Source organism: Bos javanicus, chromosome 16 (assembly GCF_032452875.1).
Source record: "Bos javanicus breed banteng chromosome 16, ARS-OSU_banteng_1.0, whole genome shotgun sequence".
NCBI classification, from domain to species: domain Eukaryota; kingdom Metazoa; phylum Chordata; class Mammalia; order Artiodactyla; family Bovidae; genus Bos; species Bos javanicus.
The window spans coordinates 32,822,431-32,848,925 of record NC_083883.1 but is presented as its reverse complement, the minus strand read 5'-3'; the positions used below and the strand labels follow the sequence as shown (position 1 = coordinate 32,848,925).

At 44.4% G+C, this 26,495-nt stretch overlaps 1 protein-coding gene across 1 annotated transcript in view; it reads left to right on the top strand.

The window, feature by feature from the left end:
- Positions 1 to 10,199: 10,199 nt before the first annotated feature.
- The window catches only part of KIF26B (kinesin family member 26B), a 517,632-nt gene continuing 501,336 nt past the window's right edge, over positions 10,200 to 26,495 (top strand). The window contains exons 1-2 of the mRNA XM_061382452.1: positions 10,200 to 10,891; positions 11,720 to 12,121. Coding sequence (XP_061238436.1) covers positions 10,829 to 10,891; positions 11,720 to 12,121 — 465 coding nt within the window. The 5' untranslated portion in view covers positions 10,200 to 10,828. The remainder of the gene's footprint in view (positions 10,892 to 11,719; positions 12,122 to 26,495) is intronic.

The window sequence follows — 26,495 nt, the reverse complement described above, 5'->3', positions numbered from 1 at the left end:
TTCTTTACCACTAAGCCACCAGGGAACCCCCTGCATCTCTGTTTTTAATCATTGTTCTTTTCTCCACAATCTGAAAGCCAAAAAAAAAAAAAATCACTCTAACCACACAAATTTGGTTCACACCCTTTCCTCTTTATCTTCTGAACTATCTGAACTTTGGACTGAAATCAAACTTGGAATTTAGCATGAAAGGAATTTGTGAGCATAAAATGATTAATGATTGAAATGATCATCCAAGAGTGGAAAACCTTCCTTAGGTTGCAGGATAACAACCTTCTCTTGCACTACAGTAGTGCTCCAAGTACACAAATTAAAGTTATCAGCTTGCAGATGATTCTTTGGCAGCCCACGCATGATCATATGGTTCCCAGAACACCAGTAGATCATATGCAAATATTGTTTGCATATTCATCACGATACCACATGGACAGTGTAAGCTGCTTTGATTCTCTTTCAAGGAGAAACGCAGGCGCCTCTGGCACATGCACTCCACTGACTCTGCTGGCATGTTGGTGCCTGAACCAATGTGGAAATTATTCAAAAGAAAAATACTAAAGAGGAGTGGAAGCTATTATAGTCTGCCCTCTGCTTAGCAATTAGAAGTTGCCAGCCTGATTTTGGTTATTCCTGATTTATACTTTGGGGCTTTCAAAAGCACAGCAACATAATATATTTTAGCTATAAAATTTATGAGCTACTCACCCCTGAGGTATAAATAATGAAAAAGTTAAATTTCATTTTCTGAAAATATAAAAGTCCCACAAAACACTCCCAAAGAAGCTACATCTGCTTAATAAATAAGCAACAAGGAATAAGAATTTCATTCTAAGTCAGGTAATGGACCTTAACTTTTTTTTTTTTTTTTGCACTTTGTACTTATGAATATAGCAGGGAGATACTGTTTTTCACCTAGGGATATCAATGGAATAAATAAATTGGTGTTAATAGGAGCTCTGGTTTTTGGGAAGTCAGTATGTAATTTATCCATAATAAGAGTGTTTTTTTTTTCTTAACCTAAATCTTGAAGTAATTCCATTAACACCCTCAAATATGAAGATGTGGGAAGTATACAAGCACACCTAATTTTATTGCATCTCACCTATAATGCTTCTTCTTCCTTTTTTTTTTTTTTTTTTACAAATTGAAGGTTTATAACTCTGCATTGTCAGATGATGCATTTTTAGCAGAAAAGTATTTTAAAGTTAAGGTACATACATTTTTGGGGCTTCCCTGATGGCTCAGTTGGTAAAGAATTTGCCTGTAATACAGGAGACCCTGGTTCAATTCCTGGGTCAGGAAGATCCTCTGGAGAAGGTATAGGCTGCCCACTCCAGTATTCTTGGGCTTCCCTTGTGTCTCAGCTGGTAAAGAGTCCCCCTGCAATGTGGGAGACCTGGGTTCGATCCCTGGGTTGGGAAGATCTCCTGGAGAAGGGAAAGACTACCCACTCTAGTATTCTGGCCTGGGTCCCAAGGAGTTGGATACAAATGAGCAACTTTTACTCACTATGTACATTTTTTAGACATGTTGCTATTGCACACTTAATAGATTACAGTATAGTATAAAAGTAACTTTTATATGGACTGAGACACCAAAACATTCATGAGACTCACTTTATTATGATATTTGCTTTATTGCGGTAGTCTGGAACTGAACATGCCTGTATAGATATAGAGATTTCTATCTATCTGTGAGGAGTTGGGTTGCATTATGAAAAGAACTTCAGTTAGATAGAAAATAAAATTATAGCTAGTTTCTTTAAAAACTAACTCTATAGGCTGCTAACTCAGAAAACAGAAACCCTTGAAACTACAAGAATTACAAAAACCTAAGGTCAACTTGAAAAAACCACTATTACGCTAAAATGAAGGTGTGCTTTACATACAACTGAATTTCCAAGAGAAAACAATTACAAGCTGGGTAACAACAGCAACAAGAACCTATTTAAAGGTACTGGAGAGTAGCCAAAAGCAGGGCAGAGACTGGAGGGGATTCAAGGCTTCAATCCTTGAAAGAAGGGTTACAGGGGTTTTTCCAGTCTGCTGGGCACAGTGGTTCTAACTCAACGTGAAAGCCAGTCTTATTGGTTAGAGACATTACACAGTGGAGGTCAGGGGTGTAGCTGGAAAGGGAGGAAAAAAATCCCAGGGAGGAGAGAGTCAAAGTGAGGCAGTCCTGAAATTCACATTACATTTCTCTCAAATCCTTGGCTGATATTTTTTAATTTTGCATACATGGAAGAGTTACAAGAAGCCCAAGGGAAAAGGCATCTCGAAGCTGAAAGAGCTGAAGAGATTTCAGCTGCTATCACTACAGGGGAGCAGAGCTTGGAGTTTAATGCCCAAGTTGGAGGGACCTGATAAACACTTTGGATTTTCTTAAAAAAAAAAATTTATTTATTTATTTTTGGCTGTGCTGGGTCTTTGTTGCTGCATTGGGCTTTTCTCTAGCTGCGGCGGGAGGGGGCTTCTCATTGAGGTGGCTTCTTTTGCTGCAGAGCCGGGTTCTAGGGCACGCAGGCTTCAGTAGTTGAGACTCCTGGGCTCTAGAGCCCAGGCTCAGTAGTTACGGTGCTCGGACTTGGTTACTCTGTGGCATGTGGGATTCTCCTGGGCCAGGGATCAAACCTGTGTCTCCCACATTAGCAAACAGATTCTTTACCAACGAGCCAGTAGGGAAGCCCCCACTTTAGTCCTTCCATCAAAACCCCAGAAGGGCCATACTTTAGGGGTAAAGAACAAGTCCCAGGACTAAGGGATTTTTCTCAGATCTAAGAGCCAAACCTCAACAGAACTATCTGCTCTAACAAAGCACAAAGCCAGGCTTTTATAAGTTTACAATGACCCACTGGTAAAGAATCTGCCTGCCAATGCAGAAGACATAAGAGACTCGGGTTCAATCCCTGGGTTGGGACAATCTTTTGGAGGAGGAAATGGCAACCCACTCCAGTATTCTTGCCTGGATAATCCCATGGACAGAGGAGCCTGGCAGGCTACAGTCCATGGGGTTGCAAAGAGCTGGAGACAACTGAGCGATTGAGCATGCATGCACGCACATATCACTAACTTAACTACCTGCTAGAACAAAATCAGTACTTCTCAAAGGAAGGTCATAGAATCTAGCCTCTCTGGGATGTGATATTCACAATACCCAGCTTGCAGTTCAAATTTACTGGTTATGAAAATACATAGAAAGATGTGATTCAGAGTCAAGAGAACAAACAATTAATAGAAAGTAACCCCCAAATGAGCCAGATGTTGGAATTAGCAGGCAAGAAAATTAAAGCTGTCATTATAACTATATCCATAGATTTAAAGGGAAACTATATACGTATATATTGAAAAGTACAATATCTGAAATGAAGAATTCACTGAATAGGTTTGACAGAGATTGGAGATAACAGAGGTAAATGTCAGTGAACTTAATAAAGGATCAATAGAAATTATCCAATCTGAAGAATAAAAGGGTAAAGACTGAAATAATTACAGAGCCTCAGTAACTCATGGGACAATTCAAATAGTGTCCTAGTATACATGTAATTGGAGTCCCAGAAGGACAGAAAAAGAGAGAATGGGTCTAGAAAAATAATGACTGAAATTTCCCCAAACTTGCTGAAAAACTTACAGATCAAATTATAGGTCTTAGAAATTTAGCAAACCCTAGGCAGGATAAATACAGAGAGAACCACATCCTGGAGCATTATAGCCAAACTGCTGAAAACGAATTATAAAGAGAAAAATCTTCAAAACATCCAGAGAAAAAAGACACATTACACACACACACACACACACACACACACACACACACACACACACACAAGAATTCCCATGAGAGTTAATGTTAGCTTCTAATCAGAGGCAAGCAAGGACAGAAGGCAATGAATGACATCTTTAAAGGGTGGAAAGAAAAATAACTGTCAACCAAAAATTCAAAATACAGTTAAACCGTTCTTCAGACTCAAAAATGAAAAAAAGACAGATAAGCAAAAGCTGAGGAATCTGTCATCACTAGACCCGTGGTACAAGAAATGTTAAAGGAAGTTCTTCAGTCTGAAGGGAAATGAGCTAGTTGAAAAGCTGGCTCTATAGGAAAAAAATTTTATCAGTCTTCCAAATATAAAACTGGGTAAATATAAAAAGAAAAAAAACCAACAACCCCTTCCCACCCCCCACCCCAGGGACTTCCCTGGTGGTCCAGCGGTTAAGAATCCACCTTGTAATGCAGGGGACTCTGCTTCGATCTCTGGTCTGAAATTAAGACTCCACAAGCTGCAAGGGAACTGGGGAACCACAATAAAAGATCCCTCATGAAGCAAGGACGATCCCACTTGTGCTTCAATTAAGAACCAACAGCAGCCAAATAAATAAATAATTTGTGTGTGTGTGTGTGTTAGTCACTCAGTCGTGTCTGACTCTTTGTGACCCCATGGACTGTAGCCCACCCTCCAGGCTCCTCTGTCCATCTGATTTTCCAGGCAAGAATACTGGAGTAGGTTGCCATGCCTCTCTCCAGGGGATCTTCCCAACCGAGGGGTCGAACCTGGGTCTCCTGCATGGCAGGCAGATTCTTTACCCTCGAAGCCACCAGAATTACCCAATTAGTTTAAAAAAACCCCACATATTTAAAACATTCTAGTTTCACCAAAAGACAAGTTGTTTAAAGTAAAATGGAGACTACGGTATTATGGATTTTATAATGTATGTGGATATAAAAATACAACAAATAGTAGCATAAAGGAGGGAGGTAAAATGGAATTATACTGTTGCAAATTTCTTACATTTTAGGTGAAGTGGCACAAAATTAAGTAGCCCAATTTGAAGATGCATATTATAATCCTTACAGAAGAGCCTCTTGATGAAAGTGAGAGAGGAGAGTGAAAAAGTTGGCTTAAAACTGAACATTCAGAAAACGAAGATCATGGCATCTGGTCCCATCACTTCATGGCAAATAGATGGGGAAACAGTGGAAACAGTGTCAGACTTTATTTTCCTGGGCTTCAAAATTATTGCAGATGGTGACTGCAGCCAGGAAATTAAAAGATGCTTGCTCCTTGGAAGAAAAACTATGACCAACCTAGACAGCATATTAAAAAGAAGAGACATTACTTTGCCAACAATGGTCCGTCTAGTCAAAGCTATGGTTTTTCCAGTTGGATGTGAGAGTTGGACTGTAAAGAAAGCTGAGCACCAAAGAACTGATGCTTTTGAACTGTGGTGTTGGAGAAGACTTTTGAGAGTCCCTTGGACTGCAAGGAGATCCAGCCAGTCCATCCTAAAGGAGATCAGTCCTGTGTGTTCATTGGAAGGACTTGATGCTGAAGCTGAAACTCCAATACTTTGGGCATCTGATGGGAAGAACTTACTCATTGGAAAAGAGCCTGATGCTGGGAAAGTGGAGAAAAACACTAGACCATTCAGGTATGACCTAAATCAAATCCCTTATGACTATACAGTGGAAGTGAGAAATAGATTTAAGGGACTAGATCTGATATACAGAGTGCCTGATGAACTATGGATGGAGGTATGTGACATTGTACAGGAGACAGGAATCAAGACCATCCCCAATAAAAAGAAATGCAAAAGAGCAAAATGGCTGTCTGAGGAGAGCTTACAAATAGCTGTGAAAAGAAGGGAAGTGAAAAGCAAAGGAGAAAAGGAAAGATAAACCCATCTGAATGCAGAGTTCCAAAGAAGAGCAAGGAGAGATAAGAAAGCCTTCCTCAGTGATCAATGAAAAGAAATAGAGGAAAACAATATAATGGGAAAGACTAGAGATCTCTTCAAGAAAATTAGAGATACCAAGGGAACATTTCATGCAAAGATGAGCTCGATAAAGGACAGAAATGGTATGGACCTAACAGAACCAGAAGATATTAAGAAGAGGTGGCAAGAATACACAGAACTGTACAAAAAGATCTTCACGACCCAGATAATCACGATGATGTGATCACTCACCTAGAGCCAGACATCCTGGAATGTGAAGTCAAGTGGGCCTTAGAAAGCATCACTACGAACAAAGCTAGTGGAGGTAATGGAATTCCAGTGGAGCTATTTCAAATCCTGAAAGATGATACTGTGAAAGTGTTGCACTCAATATGCCAGCACATTTGGAAAACTCAGCAGTGGCCACAGGACTGGAAAAGGTCAGTTTTCATTCCAATCCCAAAGAAAGGCAATGCCAAAGAATGCTCAAACTACCGCACAATTGCACTCATCTCACACGCTAGTAAAGTAATGCTCAAAATTCTCCAAGCCAGGCTTCAGCAATATGTGAACTTGCAGATGTTCAAGCTGGTTTTAGAAAAGGCAGAGGAACCAGAGATCAAATTGCCAACATGAGCTGGATCATCAAAAAAGGAAGAGAGTTCCAGAAAAACATCTATTTCTGCTTTATTGACTATGCCAAAGCCTTTGACTGTGTGGATCACAATAAACTGTGGAAAATTCTGAAAGAGATGGGAATACCACACCACCTGACCTGCCTCTTCAGAAACCTGTATTCAGGTCAGGAAGCAACAGTTAGAACTGGACATGGAACAACAGACTGGTTCCAAACAGGAAAAGGAGTATGTCAAGACTGTATATTGTCACCCTGCTTATTTAACTTATATGCAGAGTACATCATGAGAAACGCTGGGCTGGAGGAAGCACAAGCTGGAATTAAGATTGCTGGGAGAAATATCAATAACCTCAGATATGCAGATGACACCACCCTTATGGCATAAAGTGAAGAAGAACTAAAGAGCCTCTTGATGAAAGTCAAAGAGGAGAGTGAAAAAGTTGGCTTAAAGCTCAATATTCAGAAAACTAAGATTATGGCATCTGGTCCCATCACTTCATGGGAAATAGATGGGGAAACAGTGGAAACAGTGTCAGACTTTATTTTTCTGGGCTCCAAAATCACTGCAGATGGTGATTGCAGCCATGAAATTAAAAGACGCTTACTCCTTGGAAGGAAAGTTATGACCAGCATAGACAGAGTATTAAAAAGCAGAGACGTTACTTGGCCAACAAAGGTCCATCTAGTCAAGGCTCTGTTTTTTCCAGTGGTCATGTATGGATGTGAGAGTTGGACTATAAAGAAATCTGAGCCCCAAAGAATTGATGCTTTTGAACTGTGGTGTTGAAGAAGACTCTTTTTTTTTTTAAATTTTATTTTATTTTTAAACTTTACATAATTGTATTAGTTTTGCCAAATATCAAAATGAATCCGCCACAGGTATACATGTGTTCCCCATCCTGAACCCTCCTCCCTCCTCCCTCCCCATACCATCCCTCTGGGTCGTCCCAGTGCACTAGCCCCAAGCATCCAGTGTTGTGCATCGAACCTGGACTGGCATCTCGTTTCATACATGATATTTTACATGTTTCAATGCCATTCTCCCAAATCTTCCCACCCTCTCCCTCTCCCATAGAGTCCATAAGACTGTTCTATACATCAGTGTCTCTTTTGCTGTCGTCCCTTGGACTGCAAGGAGATCCAGCCAGTCCATCCTAAAGGAGATCAGTCCTGGGTGTTTATTGGAAGGACTGATGTTGAAGCTGAAACTCCAGTACTTTGGCCACCTGATGCGAAGAGCTGACTCATTTGAAAAGACCCTGATGCTGGGAAAGATTGAGGGCAGGAGGAGAAGAGGACGACAGAGGATGAGATGGTTGGATGGCATCACCGACTCGATGGACATGGGTTTGGGTAGACTCTGGGCAATTGGTGATGGACAGGGAGGCCTGGCCTGCTGGGGTTCATGGGGTCACAAAGAGTCGGACACGACTGAGCGACTGAACTGAACTGGGAAAGATTGAAGGTAGGAGGAGAAGGGAACGACAGAGAATTAGATGATTGGATGGCATCCCCCATGGATGATTGCTGCCGTCCATGGGGTGGCAGAGTCGCACACGATTGAGTTAACTGAATGAACAGTTAAAAGGCTAATAGAGGGTTGAAAGGGAAATACTAAACAATTCAGTCAACAAAAAGAAGGCCGGAGAGACAGGAATGTATAATATCATGTATGAAACAAGTCGCCAGTCCAGGTTCGATGCAGGATACTGGATGCTTGGGGCTGGTGCACTGGGACGACCCAGAGGGAGGGTATGGGGAAGGAGGAGGGAGGAGGGTTCAGGATGGGGCGCACGGGTATACCTGTGGCGGATTCATTTCGATGTTTGGCAAAACTAATACAATATTGTAAAGTTTAAAAATAAAATAAAATTAAAAAAAAAAAAGAAAAACGGAGTACACACGGAGAACAGACCCATACTATCAACAACAGGTAGGTCAAAAACTTCGCAGTCAGGTAAAACTAATCTATGGTGATACAACAGAAATCATAACCGTGATTTTACATGACGGATTGGGATCACCTGGGAAAACACAGGCACGAACTTTCTGGAGTGATGGAGATATATAACTTGATTGAGGTGGTGCCTTACCTGGGAGTGTACATTTATCAAAATTAATAGACTGTACACATAAAATTTGTGCATTTCACGGTATGTAAATTTTACATCCATTTTTTTAAAGCCTCATATCAAACTCTCTTGCGGGGCTTCTTGTTGCAAACTTTGATCAACAGAGGGCGCTCCGAGCTCACCAAACAGGCTTCGGAGCCCCAGCTACTTTGGGATGCGAATCAGACCACCTCTGGTCTCCTCCGTCTCCAAGGTGAATCTCCCAGCTCCCCAGTACTCTCCCTCGACACCTCACCTTCCCCACCAGCGGCTCACGGGCTAGTCCGTTTCACCTGGCCACGTGCTGCTTTTCGGCAGATGAGCAGTGCGTAGCTAATGGCGATGCTATTTCCCGCAGCACCTGCGCGGAATACAGATATGGACGGAAGCAGGCAGTTGCCCGGAGGTGTACCTGCCCCATAAGGACCTCTTTTGATATGACCACTTTTAAATGGAAGTAGGAACGTAATGGAAACTTCCACACTGTTTTCGACATCTACATTTTTACCTTTTTACCTCGCTGTGGTGGCTGTGAAACATTCCCACGCAAGGGCTGCGGCGGGAAGGGCGGGGGGCGGGGAGGGTGGTGGATGGCAGCGCGAGGGATGCACGAAGGAATTTCCCCCCGAGGAAAGCAGGTGTGGGGGGCGTTGCCACTTCCAGAGGGTTCTAGCACCCTAGGATATTGTCTTCCTGCCCTCTCCGTATCTCAGGGAAACTAGAGACTGGAAAGCCCCAGGCGTCCTTTGCACCCTCGCCTGCCCCCAGGCCGGGTACCCCCCGGGCGCGGAGATGCCATTACACCTCACGTGATACCCGCACGGGGCCGGTCCTTCAAGAGGCGTCTCGCCGGGTGTTAATTAAAGGTCACAACAAAACAGACCTGCGGGCTCACTAGAAGATTTGTCCTCTCGGGAGATGAAAAATGACACCCTGGAGCAGCTACGTGTGGAGCCCGGCAAATGCCGGCTTCCTGGGCTCTGGGCTCTGCGCCGGGGGCCGGAGGGGAACTGGAGAGGGCGATGACTGGGTGCTCCCGGGACCCGGTGGACCCTGCCTGCTGGAAGAGCCGGGATCGGGTGCCGAAAGGACCCCCGACCGAGACGAGGCCAAGGCCAGCTCGCACACACCCCTTTCCAGGCCCGCGCCGTCCCTCAGTTTCCCTGCCGGGTGGCTGCCCGCTTGCTCCCCGGGCTCCTGCGTCCCAGCCCTGGGCGGCGGGGCACAGCGCACACTGGGTCGCGGGCAGGCTGGGGCGAAGGCCCTGTTCTGCCGCTGCGCTTGGGAGGGTGGCCCCCCGGCCGGCCCGGCTTAGGAGGGCAATTCCAGAAAAGGTTTGCAGGGCAGGTCTAGGAGAACAAAGGGCGGGGGGAGGACTCGGCATATTTGTGGACTTGTTTGTGACTCAATCCCTCTTACACGGCGTTTCAAAGGCAGAACTGCAAGCCTTGCCAGGAAGAGAAAGAACTTGGGGGCGGGGAAGCTCGGGCGCATTTCTGTCCGGCTGCACTCGCTCGGCTCTGCCCCCAGCTCCAGTCTCGCGCAGTGCTGTTTCATTAGAGCCCTGGACCCGGGCCACTCACCAGCAACTTCCCCGCACCGCGCGAGATTTACGACCCCATCCCCCGGCTCTCGGCCTCGGAATGTCAGGCAGGAGAGCCGCAACATAAAATGGATCCCGGCAGGCGCGGCGGCGGCGGCAGCCAGGCGGCGGGCTCCCTGGCGGGGCCGCGGTTCGCAAGGATCCGCGCTGCGCCTGGGCGCACACGCGCGCCCTGACCGCGGACGCCGGCCGGGCCACACCGCCGCCCCTCTCTGCCCTCGCGCAACTGTCAGGCAAAGCGGGACGGCGGATATTGGCTCCCCCACACGCCGAGGCTCCTCCCCGATCTGGATCTTTATATTTTGGGAGAATTTCTTTGAACTCAGTTACCAAGCTCCGCGAAAGGAGACAAGTTCCCACAGCCGGTTCGCTGGCAGTAGGCGAGGCGGGGGTCTCGCCCGCCTCCTCGGCAGCTGCCGTGTGTCCCGATTGTACTCGTCTTTTCCCTCGTGGAGGAAAACGGACTCACTAGACTAAGGAAAATGCCAATTATCTGGATGTGACCGTGAAAAGAGAACGTGTGACTGGAGGAGGCAGAAGAGGAGGAAAAGCCTTATTTGAAGAGAAGAATAAACCAAGCACTCCAACCCTTCTGCAAATTAGTGCTGTTACTTCTGGGGTCCATCTGCTTTTATCCCCCCAACCCCTCCATTAAGAAACCTTGACTTGAGGGCCAAGAGAGAGCCCCCTACCACTGGGCATCCTTCTGGGTTGGAAGACCTTTTGGATGTAGCGTTGGTGGAACATTTAGACACTCTCCTCTGGAAAAGCCACCATGAATTCGATAGCTGGGAATAAAGAGAGGCTTGCAGTCTCCACCAGGGGCAAGAAATACGGGGTAAGTTGTGACGGGTCTAATGCGGAGATGTGTTACCAGACTCTTTCCCGACCGGGGTCTCCCTTTCTGGGTAACGTGCGGCCAGGGCAGGGCGGCTCCGAGCTCTCCTCCGGCTGCAGCGGCGCCTCGGCCAGGCCAGCCAGGCGTGCGCGCGCGGAGGCGGGTCTGCCCGTGAGGACGCCCGCACACTCGCCTTGCCCTCGGAATTTTTGCGGCCCTCTCGTCCCTCCTCTTCCCCGCATCCCTAACTTTTGCAGTATTCCTGACTTCCAAGCAGAGTTAAGTCGAATGGGAGGGTTTCCCACGAAATCTCCGCAGCTCTTAGGGATCGTTTCCCTGGAAAAAGGAAAACCTTTTATTTACCTTCAGTATCCAGAGGGCTGTACCCCGAATTAATACAAATCCAAAAATCACAGTCCTCCCCCCCCCCCCAACACACACACACAGTCTTCCAGAATCTTAAACGTGGGCTCCTTCTGGGATGGGTGCTGGGTTCAACAGCGCGGGGAGCTGAATCGGTGTGTTCCTCTGCAGAAACCATTGAAATTCCCTGAGCGAGCGAGTCCCTATCCTCCAAATCGGAGGAGTACGCCGGCGCCCGGGAACCGGCGCAGGGACACCTGGACGACAAGAATTCACTTAAAGACAATTAACCAGACAGATGGAGGCAGATTTGGCCGCAGGGCCCGGAGCGGTCCCGATCGCGCCCCTGTTGGCGCTGGGCCGGGGCCTTTGGTGGCACGCAGATCCCCGGGCAGGCGGGAGGGTGGCCCTGGGCCGGGGCGCGGGAGCCCGGCGGCCCCTGACACCCGCGTGTCTCCCCTGCAGGTGAATGAAGTCTGCTCGCCCACCAAGCCCGCGGCGCCCTTCTCCCCTGAGAGCTGGTACCGGAAAGCATACGAAGAGTCCCGCGCCGGGAGCCGGCCCACCCCCGAGGGCGCGGGCTCGGCGCTCGGCTCGTCGGGGACCCCGTCCCCGGGCTCAGGTACTTCGTCCCCGAGCTCCTTCACGGGTTCCCCGGGCCCCGCCTCCCCAGGCATTGGCACCAGCTCGCCGGGCTCCCTTGGCGGCTCGCCAGGCTTCGGCACGGGCTCCCCGGGCTCGGGCAGCGGCGGCGGCTCCTCCCCCGGATCAGACCGCGGCGTCTGGTGCGAGAATTGCAACGCCCGCCTGGTGGAGCTGAAGAGGCAGGCTCTGAAGCTGCTCCTCCCGGGGCCCTTCCCGGGCAAGGTGAGCGCCGCCGGGGACGGGACGGGGCTGGCGGGCCACAGCTGCGCGCGCCTCGCCGCGGCCGGGGGTGGGGGGACCTGCAGCGCCACGCGATGCTCAGTTGCAGACGGGTCGTTGGCTCCGCCCGGGCAGCTCTGGGCCTCGGGGGGCGGGGCGGGGGGGCAGATCCCGCGCGTCTCCGCCGCGAGACCTTCCTCCGGCGCATTGCTTGGATGGTGCGTGCGCAGTTCCAGGCCTCGCTGTCCACCTGGGTTGCCCAGGTTATCCTTCCTGCCTCCCTCCACTTCCCAGAGTGCCCTTTCTCTGCCCCCTGCACCCGCCCAGCTATCCGGATGGACCCGCGCAGTGCTACCTTTCCCCGAGACGCTCGTCCCCCGCGTGTCCACAGACCTTAGCCGCGTGTTAGGCCGGGGACGTGCTGACACCAGCTGCGGGGATTCGGCGCCCAGCCGCCTGCCTCCTTACCACCCCTCCTCCCCCAATACCCACCTCCCCCTGCTCCCCAGCCCTCCGCAGGGGCACTCATTAGATTTTTCTCCCCACCCCAATCCGTGCTCCTTTACAAAAGTGTCGGTGGGAGCGGTAAAAGCAGGCTGATATTTAGGAATTGGCATTTCCCATTGCCTATTTGTGGTCCTTCCTTTCCAGGGCTACCGGAAAGCCAGCATTCCCCCAAACCTGTGTGTGTCTGTCAGAGGAAGACTAAGGGGTGAGGAGCTTCTCTGAGCGCGGCTCACCCCTGTCTGCTCGAGCACTGAGCACATTGGCTCCTCCATGGCAACCTTGCCAGCGTTGTGTGTGTCCAGAGCCCCCAGAGTGTAACACAATGCAATTGTATTTGCACTGTTGGGCCTAAGTACTATCAAATGAAAATATTTACTCTTTCACTTCAAAGAGTTTTTATCAGCCGTTAGAGAGAAATATCAAGAAAACAGCGTGAATTGCTGTAGAGAATTCTGACACTGTTCAGTGGTATTTTCTGATTTATAGTTCTGTGACTTTTGAAGTCAAGTGTTGTGATTCTGAGTCGTGGAGTTTAGGAATAAATGCATCTGCTGGCCATTTCTGCTTTATCCAAACACACACATTGATGTTTTCATATGCAAGGGTTAAATTAAACAAATACCCACAGAAGTTGTAAAATTTTAAACGTGGAAAATTTCCACCAAGAGAATTGGTTTTATGAATCCCGAATTTATCTCTAGAATAATTAACTTGTAGATTGTTGTCAGTATGCCATTTTTGTAGTTTGATAATAAATCTGTCAGGACACCCCCAGGAATAAATCTCAGGGACTCTAAAAGCTTATTTCACTCTTGTAAGCCCTATCCTCTGATTTAACACCAGCTCTTCACTAACTGATTTATTTACTCTTGTGATCATTGATCAGTATTCTTTGATTTTTTTACTGCATTCAAGGAACTCTGTTAGGCACAGCAATAAAATAACAGGTACCTGCAGTCCTTGTCCACATGGAGCTTGTATTCTAACAGAGGATAGAGATATTGACCACAAAATGCACAACTCATAATTTATTTCCATTTGTGGTGAGTACAACAGAGGACGAGTGTGGGGAGCTATAAGATTGTATAACCAGACTAGACCAGCTGGTAAATTATTAAGAACTTTGGTTCTTAAAGATATATAGTATCTGATTTTTGGCAATCTTAGTAAGTTGCAGTCTACCAGTTTATTCTAGAACATTCTTGCAGACCTGTTCTTAGAGTAGCTTGTGTTGTTGCATGCTCCTTGTGTGCAAAGGTAAATTACAATATACTCTTTTCATAAAAGTGGTGGGAGGAAAGGAATTCTATAGGAAGAAGAAACAAATGTTGAAACTTAAATGCATCCATCAAGTTTTGTGGAGTCATGTGACAAAGTAGATTTTTGGTTTTGTTAAAGCAGCCTGGAAAAATCATTCTCAGTGCAATAAGAGGCAGCTTGATATTTGTGCCAGTTTTATTTACAAATAAAACTGATGCTGGGAAACTGATGACATTGTCAGTGAGGGCTACAGAAGAAACGCTGGATCTGGGGAACCTCAATGCTCTACACCAACTTACTTCTTGATCCAGGTGCATCAAGAAGAGCGCTGTCAGTCTTGGGGACAGTCACATGGGGTCACTTTAAGGGCACACATGAATTTGCCCGGAGTTTGAGATGTGATATGGCACAGTCAAATATGACATTTAGTGCAAAGGAGAGCACACGACTCCGCCAGAAGCAAGTGTTACTCAGATGACCTCACTGTTAGTAAAGAGGTACGGGGCCAGGATTTTAAATACAAATCCTCTGGCTGTCTCTGGGAATAGTCATTTTAGGTTTTTATTTTTTCCTTTTTAAAATATTGGTACCCTCAGACTAGGTAATATTTCCATTACACCTTTGAAATTTGCAGTATTTTAACCAAACAAATATTGTGTTCTCTCAAGCACCATGGATGGAGGCCCAAGTAACTCTGACACAAGACCTTTCTTCTTCCCAGAGCCAGATTTATGAGCGAACTGTGGACCTCCATCGCCCTCCGGCACAGAAGGAGTTAATTTTCATAAGAACAAGAGATGTCATTGTGACTCCAACATGTAGTTTGCCCTGAAGAGTAAGGGTCTGAAAGATAAAGGCATGTTCTTGAGGGGTAATTAGCAAACATCATGTAATTCACTTAAGATTTTTAGCTGTACATGGGGACTCTTTTCTTACATAGAGTACTACATTCTATGAGGGGGTATGAAGTCTCCTAGGTAAGTGTTTTAAAGGTAAAGGCAGAATAGCACGTCCAGGAACCTTATTATTTTAGAGTTGGCTTTGGTTCTTTCTCTACCACTGATTTATTTTGTGACACTGAGTAAATCGGTTTTCCTCTGTATTTTTAACTTTACTGTTTTTTCCTTAGTGTAAAGGAAAAAAATGATTCAGACTCTAGGTGACCTTTCAAATGATTAGAATGTCAAAAAATGATTTTCGATAAGGTTTGAAAAGTGCTTACATTCTTCAGAGAAAGACAGGAAGGTTTATGATTATCAATTAGACAAGATTCTGTGGGATTTATGTTTTGCCAAATTTAGGGCTCTTCTTACAAAATATCCACTTTCAATATCTGCCTCCGTCAGTACATTTCCCAAATATCATACTGCCATCTACATTGTCACGCTGTGCCCATTGGCAGAGAGCAAGCGCTGTTGAAGTCCTCCAGTTTTGTCTCTGAAACAGTTGGTTAAGAAGGGGAGGTAAAGTGCTGGTGAGCTCATGCAGGGGTGTCAGGCTGGTCCCAGGAGTTAGACACTGGCTCTGGTGGCCTGAAGTGTGGACACCCTGTTCTGAGCACACTCAATACTGGACATGTGACCACTGGAGAATGAGGCTTCTTGGCAGAAGACAATAGGACTTGGAGGTTTCTAGCTTAGGTAACTGGGGGTGGGGTGGGTAGTGTTAACTGAGGCAGGAAATGGGAGGAGAGACAGATTTGAAAGGAACTCAAAAGAAAAATCCTACAGATAGAGGAGCCTGGCAGGTTAAAGCCCAAAGAGTCCGCAAAGAGTCCACAAAAGACTGAGCATGCATGCAATACAATACAATTCATTGAGTACCTGCTGTGTGGCATACTCTTTACAAACAGTGTCTCACTGGAATAACTGTAGGCATCAAGTATTATCATCTGGATGCTGTAAATGAGCCAATTGATTTCCAAAGAAGTTGAATTATTTTCCCAACCTTTCTCAGCTTAGTCATTGCTGCACTGAGATTTGATGGAATATGAAGCCTGTGGTCTTTTTTGTATGCCACTGAGTCTTGCCTTTACAGAGTAGCAGGAAGTCTGGAAGCAACATTAGAACTTCCTTCTTTCTTCAGAAGCTCTGCTGCTGCTGCTGCTGCTGCTAAGTCGCTTCAGTCATGTCCGACTCTGTGGGACCCCATAGATGGCAGCCCACCAGGCTCCCCCGTCCCAGGGATTCTCCAGGCAAGAACACTGGAGTGGGTTGCCATTTCCTTCTCCAATGCCTGAAAGTGAAAACTGAAAGTGAAGTCACTCAGTTGTGTCCAACTCTTATCGACCCCATGGACTGCAGCCTACCAGGCTCCTCCATCCATGGGATTTTCCAGGCAAGAGTACTGGAATGGGGTGCTCTAAACAGTATTAAAATATTAACATGAAGGACCTAGGAGTATATCCTGGATTTGGAGGGCATTGAAGAAGCTGGAAATCAAATTCATGACCTCAAGGACTTGCAATACAAATTAGAATACAAAACACAAACAATCAAGCAGCATACCCTGAAGGCAGTTATGAAAGGGTCCTTCATCAATAAACTCTTGACATCTTCTTTGCAGAAGAAAGACTCTAGTGGATTTGGTTTTCCATGCACTGAGTTTGTGGTTTCTGCGAAGAGAGAAAAGAGTAGAGGGAGATTTAAGAATGAAACAGACCTGGGAATGTAGAAGGGGCAACTGTGAGCTTCAATTTAGTTCAGTCGCTCAGTCGTGTCTGACTCTTTGCTACCCCATGAATTGCAGCATGCCAGGCCTCCCTGTCCATCACCAACTCCCGGAGTTCACTCAAATTCATGTCCATCCAGTCGGTGATGCCATCCAGCCATCTCATCCTCTGTCGTCCCCTTCTCCTCCTGCCCCCAATCCCTCCCAGCATCAGAGTCTTTTCCAATGAGTCAACTCTTCGCATGAGGTGCCCAAAGTACTGGAGTTTCAGCTTTAGTATCATTCCTTCCAAAGAACACCCAGGGCTGATCTCCTTTAGAATGGACTGGTTGGATCTCCTTGCAGTCCAAGGGACTCTCAAGAGTCTTCTCCAACACCACAGTTCAAAAGCATCAATTCTTTGGCACTCAGCTTTCTTTATAGTCCAACTCTCACATCCATACATGACCACTGGAAAAACCAGAGCCTTGACTAGATGGACCTTTGTTGGCAAAGTAATATCTCTACTTTTGAATATGCTATCTAGGTTGGTCATAACTTTTCTTCCAAGGAGTAAGTATCTTTTAATTTCATGGCTGTAATCACCATCTGCAGTGATTTTGGAGCCCAGAAAAATAAAGTCTGACACTGTTTCCCCATCTATTTCCCATGAAGTGATGAGATCAGATGCCGTGATCTTCGTTTTCTGAACGTTGAGCTTTAAGCCAACTTTTTCACTCTCCTCTTTCACTTTCATCAAGAGGCTTTTGAGTTCCTCTTCACTTTCTGCCATAAGGGTGGTGTCATCTGCATATCTGAGGTTATTGATATTTCTCCCAGCAATCTTGATTCCAGCTTGTGCTTCTTCCAGCCCAGCATTTCTCATGATGTACTCTGCATATAAGTTAAATAAGCAGGGTGACAATATACAGTCTTGACATACTCCTTTTCCTGTTTGGAATCAGTCTGTTGTTCCATGGCCAGTTCTAACTGTTGCTTCCTGACCTGCATACAGGTTTCTCAAGAGGCAGATCAGGTGGTGTGGTATTCCCATCTCTTTCAGGATTTTCCACAGTTTATTGTGATCCACACAGTCAAAGGCTTTGGCATAGCCAATAAAGCAGAAACAGATGTTTTTCTGGAACTCTCTTGCTTTTTCCATGATCCAGCGGATGTTGGCAATTTGATCTCTGGTTCCTCTGCCTTTTCTAAAACCAGCTTGAACATCTGGAAGTTCATGGTTCATGTATTGCTGAAGCCTGGCTTGGAGAATTTTGAGCATCACTTTACTAGCGTGTGAGATGAGTGCAATTGTGTGGTAGTTTGAGCATTCTTTGGCATTGCCTTTCTTTGGGATTGGAATGAAAACTGACCTTTTCCAGTCCTGTGGCCACTGCTGAGTTTTCCAAATGTGCTGGCATATTGAGTGCAGCAGTTTCACAGCATCATCTTCCAGGATTTGAAATAGCTCCACTGGAATTCCATTACCTCCACTAGCTTTGTTCGTAGTGATGCTTTCTAAGGTCCATTTGACTTCATATTCCAGGATGTCTGGCTCTAGGTGAGTGATCACATCATCGTGATGATCTGGGTCATGAAGATCTTTTTTGTACAGTTCTTCTGTGTATTCTTGCCACCTCTTCTTAATATCTTGTGCTTCAGTTAGGTCCATACCATTTCTGTCCTTTATCGAGCTCATCTTTGCATGAAATGTTCCCTTGGTATCTCTAATTTTCTTGAAGAGATCCCTAGTCTTTCCCATTCTATTGTTTTTTTCTATTTCTTTTCATTGATCACTGAGGAAGGCTTTCTTATCTCTCCTTGCTATTCTTTGAAACTCTGCATTCAGATGCTTATATCTTTCCTTTTCTCTTTTGCTTTTCGCTTCCCTTCTTTTCACAGCTATTTTTAAAGCCTCCTCAGACAGCCATTTTGCTTTTTTGCATTTCTTTTCCATGGGGATGGTCTTGATTCTTGATCCCTGTCTCCTGTACAATGTCACGAACCTCAGTCCATAGTTCATCAGGGACTCTATCTATCAGATGTAACCCCTTGAATCTATTTCTCACTCCCACTGTATAATCATAAGGGATTTGATTTAGGTCATACCTGAATGGTCTGTTGGTTTTCCCTACTTTCTTCAATTTAAGTCTGAATTTGGCAATAAGGAGTTCATGATCTGAGCCACAGTCAGCTCCCGGTCTTGTTTTTGCTGACTGTATAGAGCTTCTCCATCTTTGGCTGCAAAGAATATAATCAATCTGTTTTTGGTGTTGACCATCTGGTGATATCCATGTATAGAGTCTTCTCTTGTGTTGTTGCAAGAGGGTGTTTGCTATGACCAGTGTGTTCTCTTGGCAAAACTCTATTAGTAGCCTTTGCCCTGCTTCATTCCGTATTCCAAGGCCAAATTTGCCTGTCACTCCAGGTGTTTCTTGACTTCCTACTTTTGCATTCCAGGCTCCTATAATGAAAAGGACATCTCTTAATGATGCTCTGCAGGTGCTGTGCTTAGTCACTCAGCCGTGTCCGACTCTTTGCAGCCCCATGGACAGAAGAGCTACAGTCCATGGGATTCTCCAGGCAAGAATACTGGAGTGGGTTACCAAGCCCTCCTCGATGCATTGCATCAGCCTTTCAAATAGCAACACCTGAGTGAGTTGTTTTTTGCCTGGTACAGACTGTAAATCATTTGGATTGACTTGTATCACTTCATGGAGAACACAATGGCACCCCACTCCAGTAGTCTTGCCTGGAAAATCCCATGGATGGAGGAGCCTGGTAGGCTGCAGTCCATGGGGTCGCTAAGAGTCGGTCACGACTGAGCGACTTCACTTTCACTTTTTACTTTCATGCATTGGAGAAGGAAATGGCAACCCACTCCAGTGTTCTTGCCTAGAGAATCCCAGGGACGGGGGAGCCTGGTGGGCTGCCATCTATAGGGTCACACAGAGTCGGACACGACTGAAGCGTCTTAGCAGCAGCAGCAGTATCACTTTAGTCAGTAAAAAAAAAAAAAAGGAGTAACTTACTGGGTTTATTTTGTTTCTTTTCTAGGGCTAGTAAGTGAAAATGGTCAGATAAAATTTGTTTTTTTTAAAGTCTTGGGATTTTAAGTGAGATCAGTCCTTTTACCCATTGTAGCATCCCCATGTATAAATGTAAAACCATCTCATATCCATTGGCAAGAGCATCTTTTCTGTTTTATTCACAGTTGAGGTACCAAGCCAGAAATAGGTACCAAAGAACAAATCTCCCAGGTGGGGACTATCCTAGATCCTTTTGAGGTCTGTGACAGAATTTTTGAATGGACAGTGTAAACCCTATGAAACATCAGTCCCTAAGAACTCCCTGGAGTAAGCAAAAAAAATTCCAGGTTGGCAGAAGGTTATCAGACATCTGCTCATTTCCATATCAATACAAGAAAATCTTTTATGTAAAAAACAGTGCAGAACTACATTCCTAGCTGAATTTTCCCTGGTCATATATTCTGGATTCATTTATGTCGCAGAAATAACAGGAGGATTAGCCAGACATACTGAGAAGAGTGGCCAGGAATCACAGAGATTAAAGAAAGGAATGTGTCAGCAGTTTTAAGAACACCAAACAAGGCTCTAAATAGCCAGGCCGAAAGTAAGTCTAGACTTGGGAATATATATATATATGTATATACACACATAACATATATTTTTTTCTGTAGTTTTTCAGTTTCAAAACAGGGGTATGAAAAAATAACTCCATTTAAAAGATCCTCTAGAAGCCAATGTAAGACTGTTTATAAATAGATGTTGAATTTTAAATACTTACTAGTTATGAGAAAATTCTATCTGAAATCTTCTAAGAACACATGGTTATGCTTCATTTGAAACTTCCATTTTGGAAATATTTTAGATAAGGGATATGCTAATAGATAATATGAATAGTGAAAAAGTCCTGTAGCATTTGTCATTAAAGCCTTTCTGAAACATTTTAGGGATTATAAAAACATTCCCAGTAGAGACGTGTGAGCAGTAATATCTTCTTTAAGGCTTATTAGTAAGCTATGGAATAATGGCATTTCATTCTACCAGACTTTTAATTGTGAACCAGCATGGTCAGTTTTTATAGTGATTTAATTCGCTTTGTAAAAATCCCTGGCCTGTAGTAATTTCTTCCACACTCATTGCAGATAGGATTATTGCATTAGAAATGTGATTTTTTAAATGGCTGAGGCTGGTAATTTGTCAGCATTTGGCAGGATTAAGTCAATAAAATAGGCAACATTAGTTGCTCTTTGGCATTATATCACAGATCAAACTGAACCATTCATCAGCTGATAATAATGGTGATGGTAATAATGATGACTAATATTATCATTTAGTAATAATGATGACTAAAAATGGCTGGCAATTATCATCTAGTATATGCTAGGCACTCTACTAAGATACATAAACATATGCATACATAAAATCTCATAGCAAAATGAAGATGAATCTGATTTCTTTTCTTTACCCTGGAATTCCAGGTGATTGATGTGATCTAGGTCACAAAAGGAAGCATGAGTGAAGATACAGGGACCAGTGAAATCCAAGGATGTTTCCCCTCCAAAGCCATTGAGGGGATATTAATATTACTAAACAATTCATTGATATTAATACACTGTTGATACAACTGCCTGAGTGGGAGACCCTTGCTTGAGGGAGAAGGTTGGGACTATTTTTCCTGGTGACGTCACTTTCAGGGTGGGGGAAAATAGTGAGGTTGTCAGGGTCCTGAGCTGATTAATTTTCTTGAATGTATTGGAGAGGGTCAAAGGGACTTCCTTATACTTACATTCACGTGGCTGAGCCTCTTGCCAGCCCTTCTCAAAAGCCCTGCCTGAGGGCCCTTGGGGACCACCAGAGAGCTCGAATTCTTCAGCTGGACCGTCAATGCTGAGACAGCAGGATTGCCAGACTCGACCCTGTTTTGTCCCGGTAGAGACTGCACTGGGTTGTCTGTGGGGTTCCCAGTCTGTTTTCAGGAATACAAAGCTAATTTCCTTTTTATCACTGTGTTGAGTCACAGGCTAATCATAAGAATCTTTCCTTTATTAAAAAATATTTTCTGTGTGGTCTTATTGTGGCAAAGAAGCACTGTTTAGAATGGGCTCCCATTGATCTTTCAGGCTCACATGTACCAATCAGAAATAATACTGTATTTGTGTAGGTACAGAAGGACAGAGAATACATCTCTATACCTAAATTGCTTTTGAAATATTTATCAAAATAGTAAATCATCCTCCTGCTTGCCATTGCCTTTGGGATGTTCTAGGACCCATCTAAGAAAATTGGATTTTGAATAATGGTTAGAAAGGTTGTCTGTCTGCCTTTTCCAGGTTATAAAGGAATTCACCTATATTTTCTTTGAATATTTGTAAGGTTTCCTTTTTAATAGTTATATCTCTGATCCATTGAGGGATTATTGTGGTGTATATTAAGAGGTGTAGATCAATTTTGCCCTTTTCTAAATGTCTATCCAGTTGTCTCCAAACTCCTTATTAAAAATAATGATAATAATAAAATATATGTCTTTCCCTCATTTTATTTGAAATATCTGTGTTCATAAACCAGATTTTCAGTAGTTGGGTCTACTTCTGCGCCTTCTGTTATGTCCCATTTATCTGTCTTCTCATGTATGAATTCCACACTATTTTAATTATAGAAGCTTTGTACCACGTTTTAGTATTTGGCAACACTGGCTTTTCTCTCTCCCAAATAATGCCTTTCCTTCCTAGTAGCTTTCTGGTTATTCTTCCTGACTATTTTCCCATATGAACTTTAGAATCAACTTTCCTAACTCCATAAAGTTTTTAAAAATCAGGACCATGTTAAGTTTATATATTAACCCTGGGGGATTTTTGGCATCTTTTTGATGTTGACTCCTTCCTGAGAACATGGAATGTCTTTCCGTTTGAACACATCTACTTTTCAGTAATTTTAAAGGTTTTTCTCATAGAGGCTTTGCCCGTTTCTTGTTAAATTTATTTTTAGGTATTCCTTTTGTTGCTTTTATAAATGAGCTTTTCACTTCCATTATCTCTTCTAATTGATGTTAATATATAAGAAGGACAGTATATTAATTGTATATCCTGTTGTTAGATTCTATTACTGTGTTCATTAGTTTTTAAATTAGTATTTTTGGATTTTCTTTCATGAATAGAGATATCATAACTCTTCTCCTTTGCGATTTTTATTGATTCTAGTAGTTCTCTCTTGTTTGTTATATTGATTTATGCTTCCAACACAATGTTAAATGGTAATGTATGGTGGGCATATGTATAGCTTTTTCCACTAAGTAAGATGTTGACCTTTGGACTGAGGTCTATATATATATTTTTAACAGTTAAGGAAGTATCCATCAGTTCCTATTTTATTTAGTATTTTTAGTCAGAAATAGGTGTTATATTTTGTCAGATGTCTCTTCAGTATCTATGTAGATGATCATATGATTTTTCTCCCTAGATCTATTAATATTGTGAAATATTATCATTGCTTTCCTGATAATGAACCATCCTTGCATTCTCATAATAAATTCCACTTGGTCACAACATATTTTTTGAATATGCTGCTGGGTTCAGTTTGCTAATATTTTATTTATGGTTTTTTCCTGTCATATTCATATTCCATAAGCATTTTTGATTCCCACTCATGTACCAGCTACAGTACTATGCCACCTTATAACCAAGATATGAAAAAGACTAAAAACTCCTGCCCTAGAGTAACTCCCAGCCTAGTATTAGAGGTAGACAAGAAACCAAAGAGGGTGCAGCATATTAAATGCTGGACCACGGGCTATGGAGGCTGCTGGAGGGGGTGAACAGCGAGGTGAGCCTTGAGCTGGCTTTGACAGAGTAGGAGCATTGCAGTGAAGCATCGGCATTCCAGGAAAGGGGAATGGTGAGCATAAGGCACGCTCAGTATCCTGGGGGAATCACAGTGGTGCATTTCTGACATTGCGCAGTGCGTGCATGGGTGAGTGACAGGCTGGGAAGGTGGCAGGGAGAGAATGAAGGCCTTGCAGTCCAAAGAATCTAAATGTTATTCTATAGGCAGCCATTGAAGGGCTTTCAGGAAGGGAGTGAGATGATCAGATACTCATTTGCTCTGGTAGGGAAAGAGAAGCTGGATTGGAAAGGTGGTGCATGGAGTTCACTGGAGAGGCCCCTCCCTGTGGCCTGAGTGAAAGCTGGTGCACACTTAACTGAATTAGTGGCAGTGGGAATGAGGAGGAAGCCTGGACCCAGAGTAGACAACATCTTGTCCATAGAAAACCCATGGCAATGGCAGCTGAGAAATGGGGTGGGGAGGAGAGGAGAGGAGGGAGTTGAGGAGTTCTTTCAGATTTCTGGCAGGGCAAGTGTGTGGGTGGTGGTACTTTTAATTGAGATGGGGAAAACAGGCAAAGAGTGGGTTTTGTTATTGTAGGTCTGATTTTTAAGAATGGGTGTGGATTCTAAGATTGGTTTGGGCTCTCTAGAACTTAAGGTGGAATGTTCCAGTGGGGTCCAGTGGGGCTCTAGAGTGGATTCAGGGCTAGAGCCATGGATCTGGGAAGTGTCAGGGTGAGGATGGTGGTGGAGTCCACAGATGGGGTGAACTCTTCAAGGAGGATGTGTATGGTGATAGACGGTGAAGTATAGAGTTGTAGGATCCATTGCTATTGAAGGGACAGGCAGCTTGAGGAGGCAGGGAGACAAATCAAGGAGAGGCCAGAAAAGAGGGAAGAAAATAGGAGAAGGTGGTGTCATGGAAGCTGAGGGAGGGGGTGAGCTTCAGAAGGTAGGGTGATGAAAGGTCAGAAACCTTGGAGAGATTGAGGAGGTAAGGGCTGAGGTTTCCACTGAATCAGGAATCAGGAGGAGGTTGGGGATTTTTGTTAGAAGTTTCTGGCACTCTGGAGAAAGGCAGGCAATTGTCATTGTGTATCCAGCAGTGATGAGGACGTCTGAGGCAGCTCAGAGTTGTTGAGGACACCGAGAGGTTAAGAGAGATGCATTTTCTGAGGCTCTTATGACCTTAAAAAAATGAAGCGCTGGGGTCAACAAACCTTGGTGCAAAACTCGGCTGCATCACTGAGTGTGTGACCTTGGGCAAGTCACTTAGCCTTTCCAAACCTCTTTATTCGCATCTTTACAATGAGGGTAATGTTGGGGCCCCATCAGGGTTGTTGTGAGGAGACAGTGACATTGTGAGATGACATCCAATCGTCACTTTCTGTTTTATTCCAATGACTCCCCACAGGAAGTTGAATTTTATGAAAATTACTTCCTTTCCTCTTTCTCTTCCCTTCCTTTCTTCTTCTCTCTTTTTCCTTTTGCCAGTTTCCTTTTTCCTGACACCAAAATGGGAAAGCAGTTGTCAGAGAAGATGGAACTATTCAGCTCATCTCCGTTGTTTTTCTTCACCTGCAAGTGAATCAAGCATCTCATACTTGTTTATTCATTTATAGGGTGTCTCCACAGAACCGGAGCTTGTTTGAAGAAAATCGCTTCTCCTTTTAGTTGAGATGCCATGAATATGGATTGAGATTCTTTGTCACAGATGGATATCCTCCCCTTTAAGCCCTGCCCCTCTCGGAGGCCCCCCTAGGGAGCACCGCAGACACCGAACTTGGCATTTCCGCTCGGCTGAGTGAGGGAGACCAGACGTCCCCCAGTGCCTGCGCATGCGATGTGCAGATCTGAGCAGCACCAGGAATTTGGGCTTATCTGCCTCCCAATCCAGTTTTATCTTTCTCAGACAGTTTTCTTTGCAGTTATACTTTGCTGATCCTATCGCATGGATTCCGCCCAGACCCTGTGGAGAAGTCTGGAAATAAAGACACCCTCCCCCGCCAAGCAGTATTTCCTGTACATAATCTCAGCTCTCAGCGCTGTAGCTGCCCTGGGTAGAGAGCGTTGTTGTAAACTCTTGGGTAGAGAGCGTTGTTGTAAACTCTTAAGTAGAGAGAATCGATATTCTTATGCTGCTCTATAGGTGAACATTTCAGAAGGCTCTGGGGTAGAGTAAGTTCTTTTGATAAGCAAAACTATATGTAAATATATTTTAAGTATTATAGACTAACTTACAGACGAAGGACTACTTATATACATCTTTTCTACTTAATGGAGTTTAAGCTCAATGTTGTCGTTGACTGCAAAAAGTTCTTGTTAAAAGTTTCAGTTCTCCACACAGCATGTTTTTAAAAGCTTTCCTGGTTCTTACACACAAAATATCTTTATTTTTAAAGCATGAATTGCGAATAACCAGTTTAAATCTACTTTGCCACCACAGGGGTGAAAAATGTAAGCGTTGAATAATTCTTTATCTAATCTGAGTGCTGTCTGGGATTTGTAGCTGCTAACTCAGGATTTCTTGGAAGATAACATAGGAATTTATAGGGCTTGAGGTTTTCCTGTGAAGTTATTCCATCTTTTAATTAGCGGTGATGAGCAGCTACATTTTCCCATGAAACGGGATCATCTTATTTATAGCGGTTGCTTTCTTTAAAGTTGTAATCACTATTTCTCTACTCCCTGCTCCATCTACCTGGTGGTTTCATGCAGCAGGAGGAGACTTACTAATTAACTGATAAGAAACCACCACCACCAACAATAACAACCAAAAGCTACTGAGCTATCTAACCAAAGAGTTATACATTGCTCAGTTGTGTCCAACTCTTTGTGACCCCATGGACTGTAGCCGGTCAGGCTCCTCCATCCATGGAATTCTCCAGGCAAGAATACTGGAATGGGTAGCCATTCCCTTCTCCAGGAGATCTTCCCAACCCAGGGATCGAACCCAGGTCTCCTGCATTGCAGGCAGATTCTTTATCATTTGAGCCACCAGGGAAGCCTCTACAGAAAATACGTAGTTGAATTCAGGCAAATGACTAGTAACTGCCATTATTTAATGAAAACTAATCACCTGCTTGGTTCAGGTGTGTGTCTTTTCATAGAAGG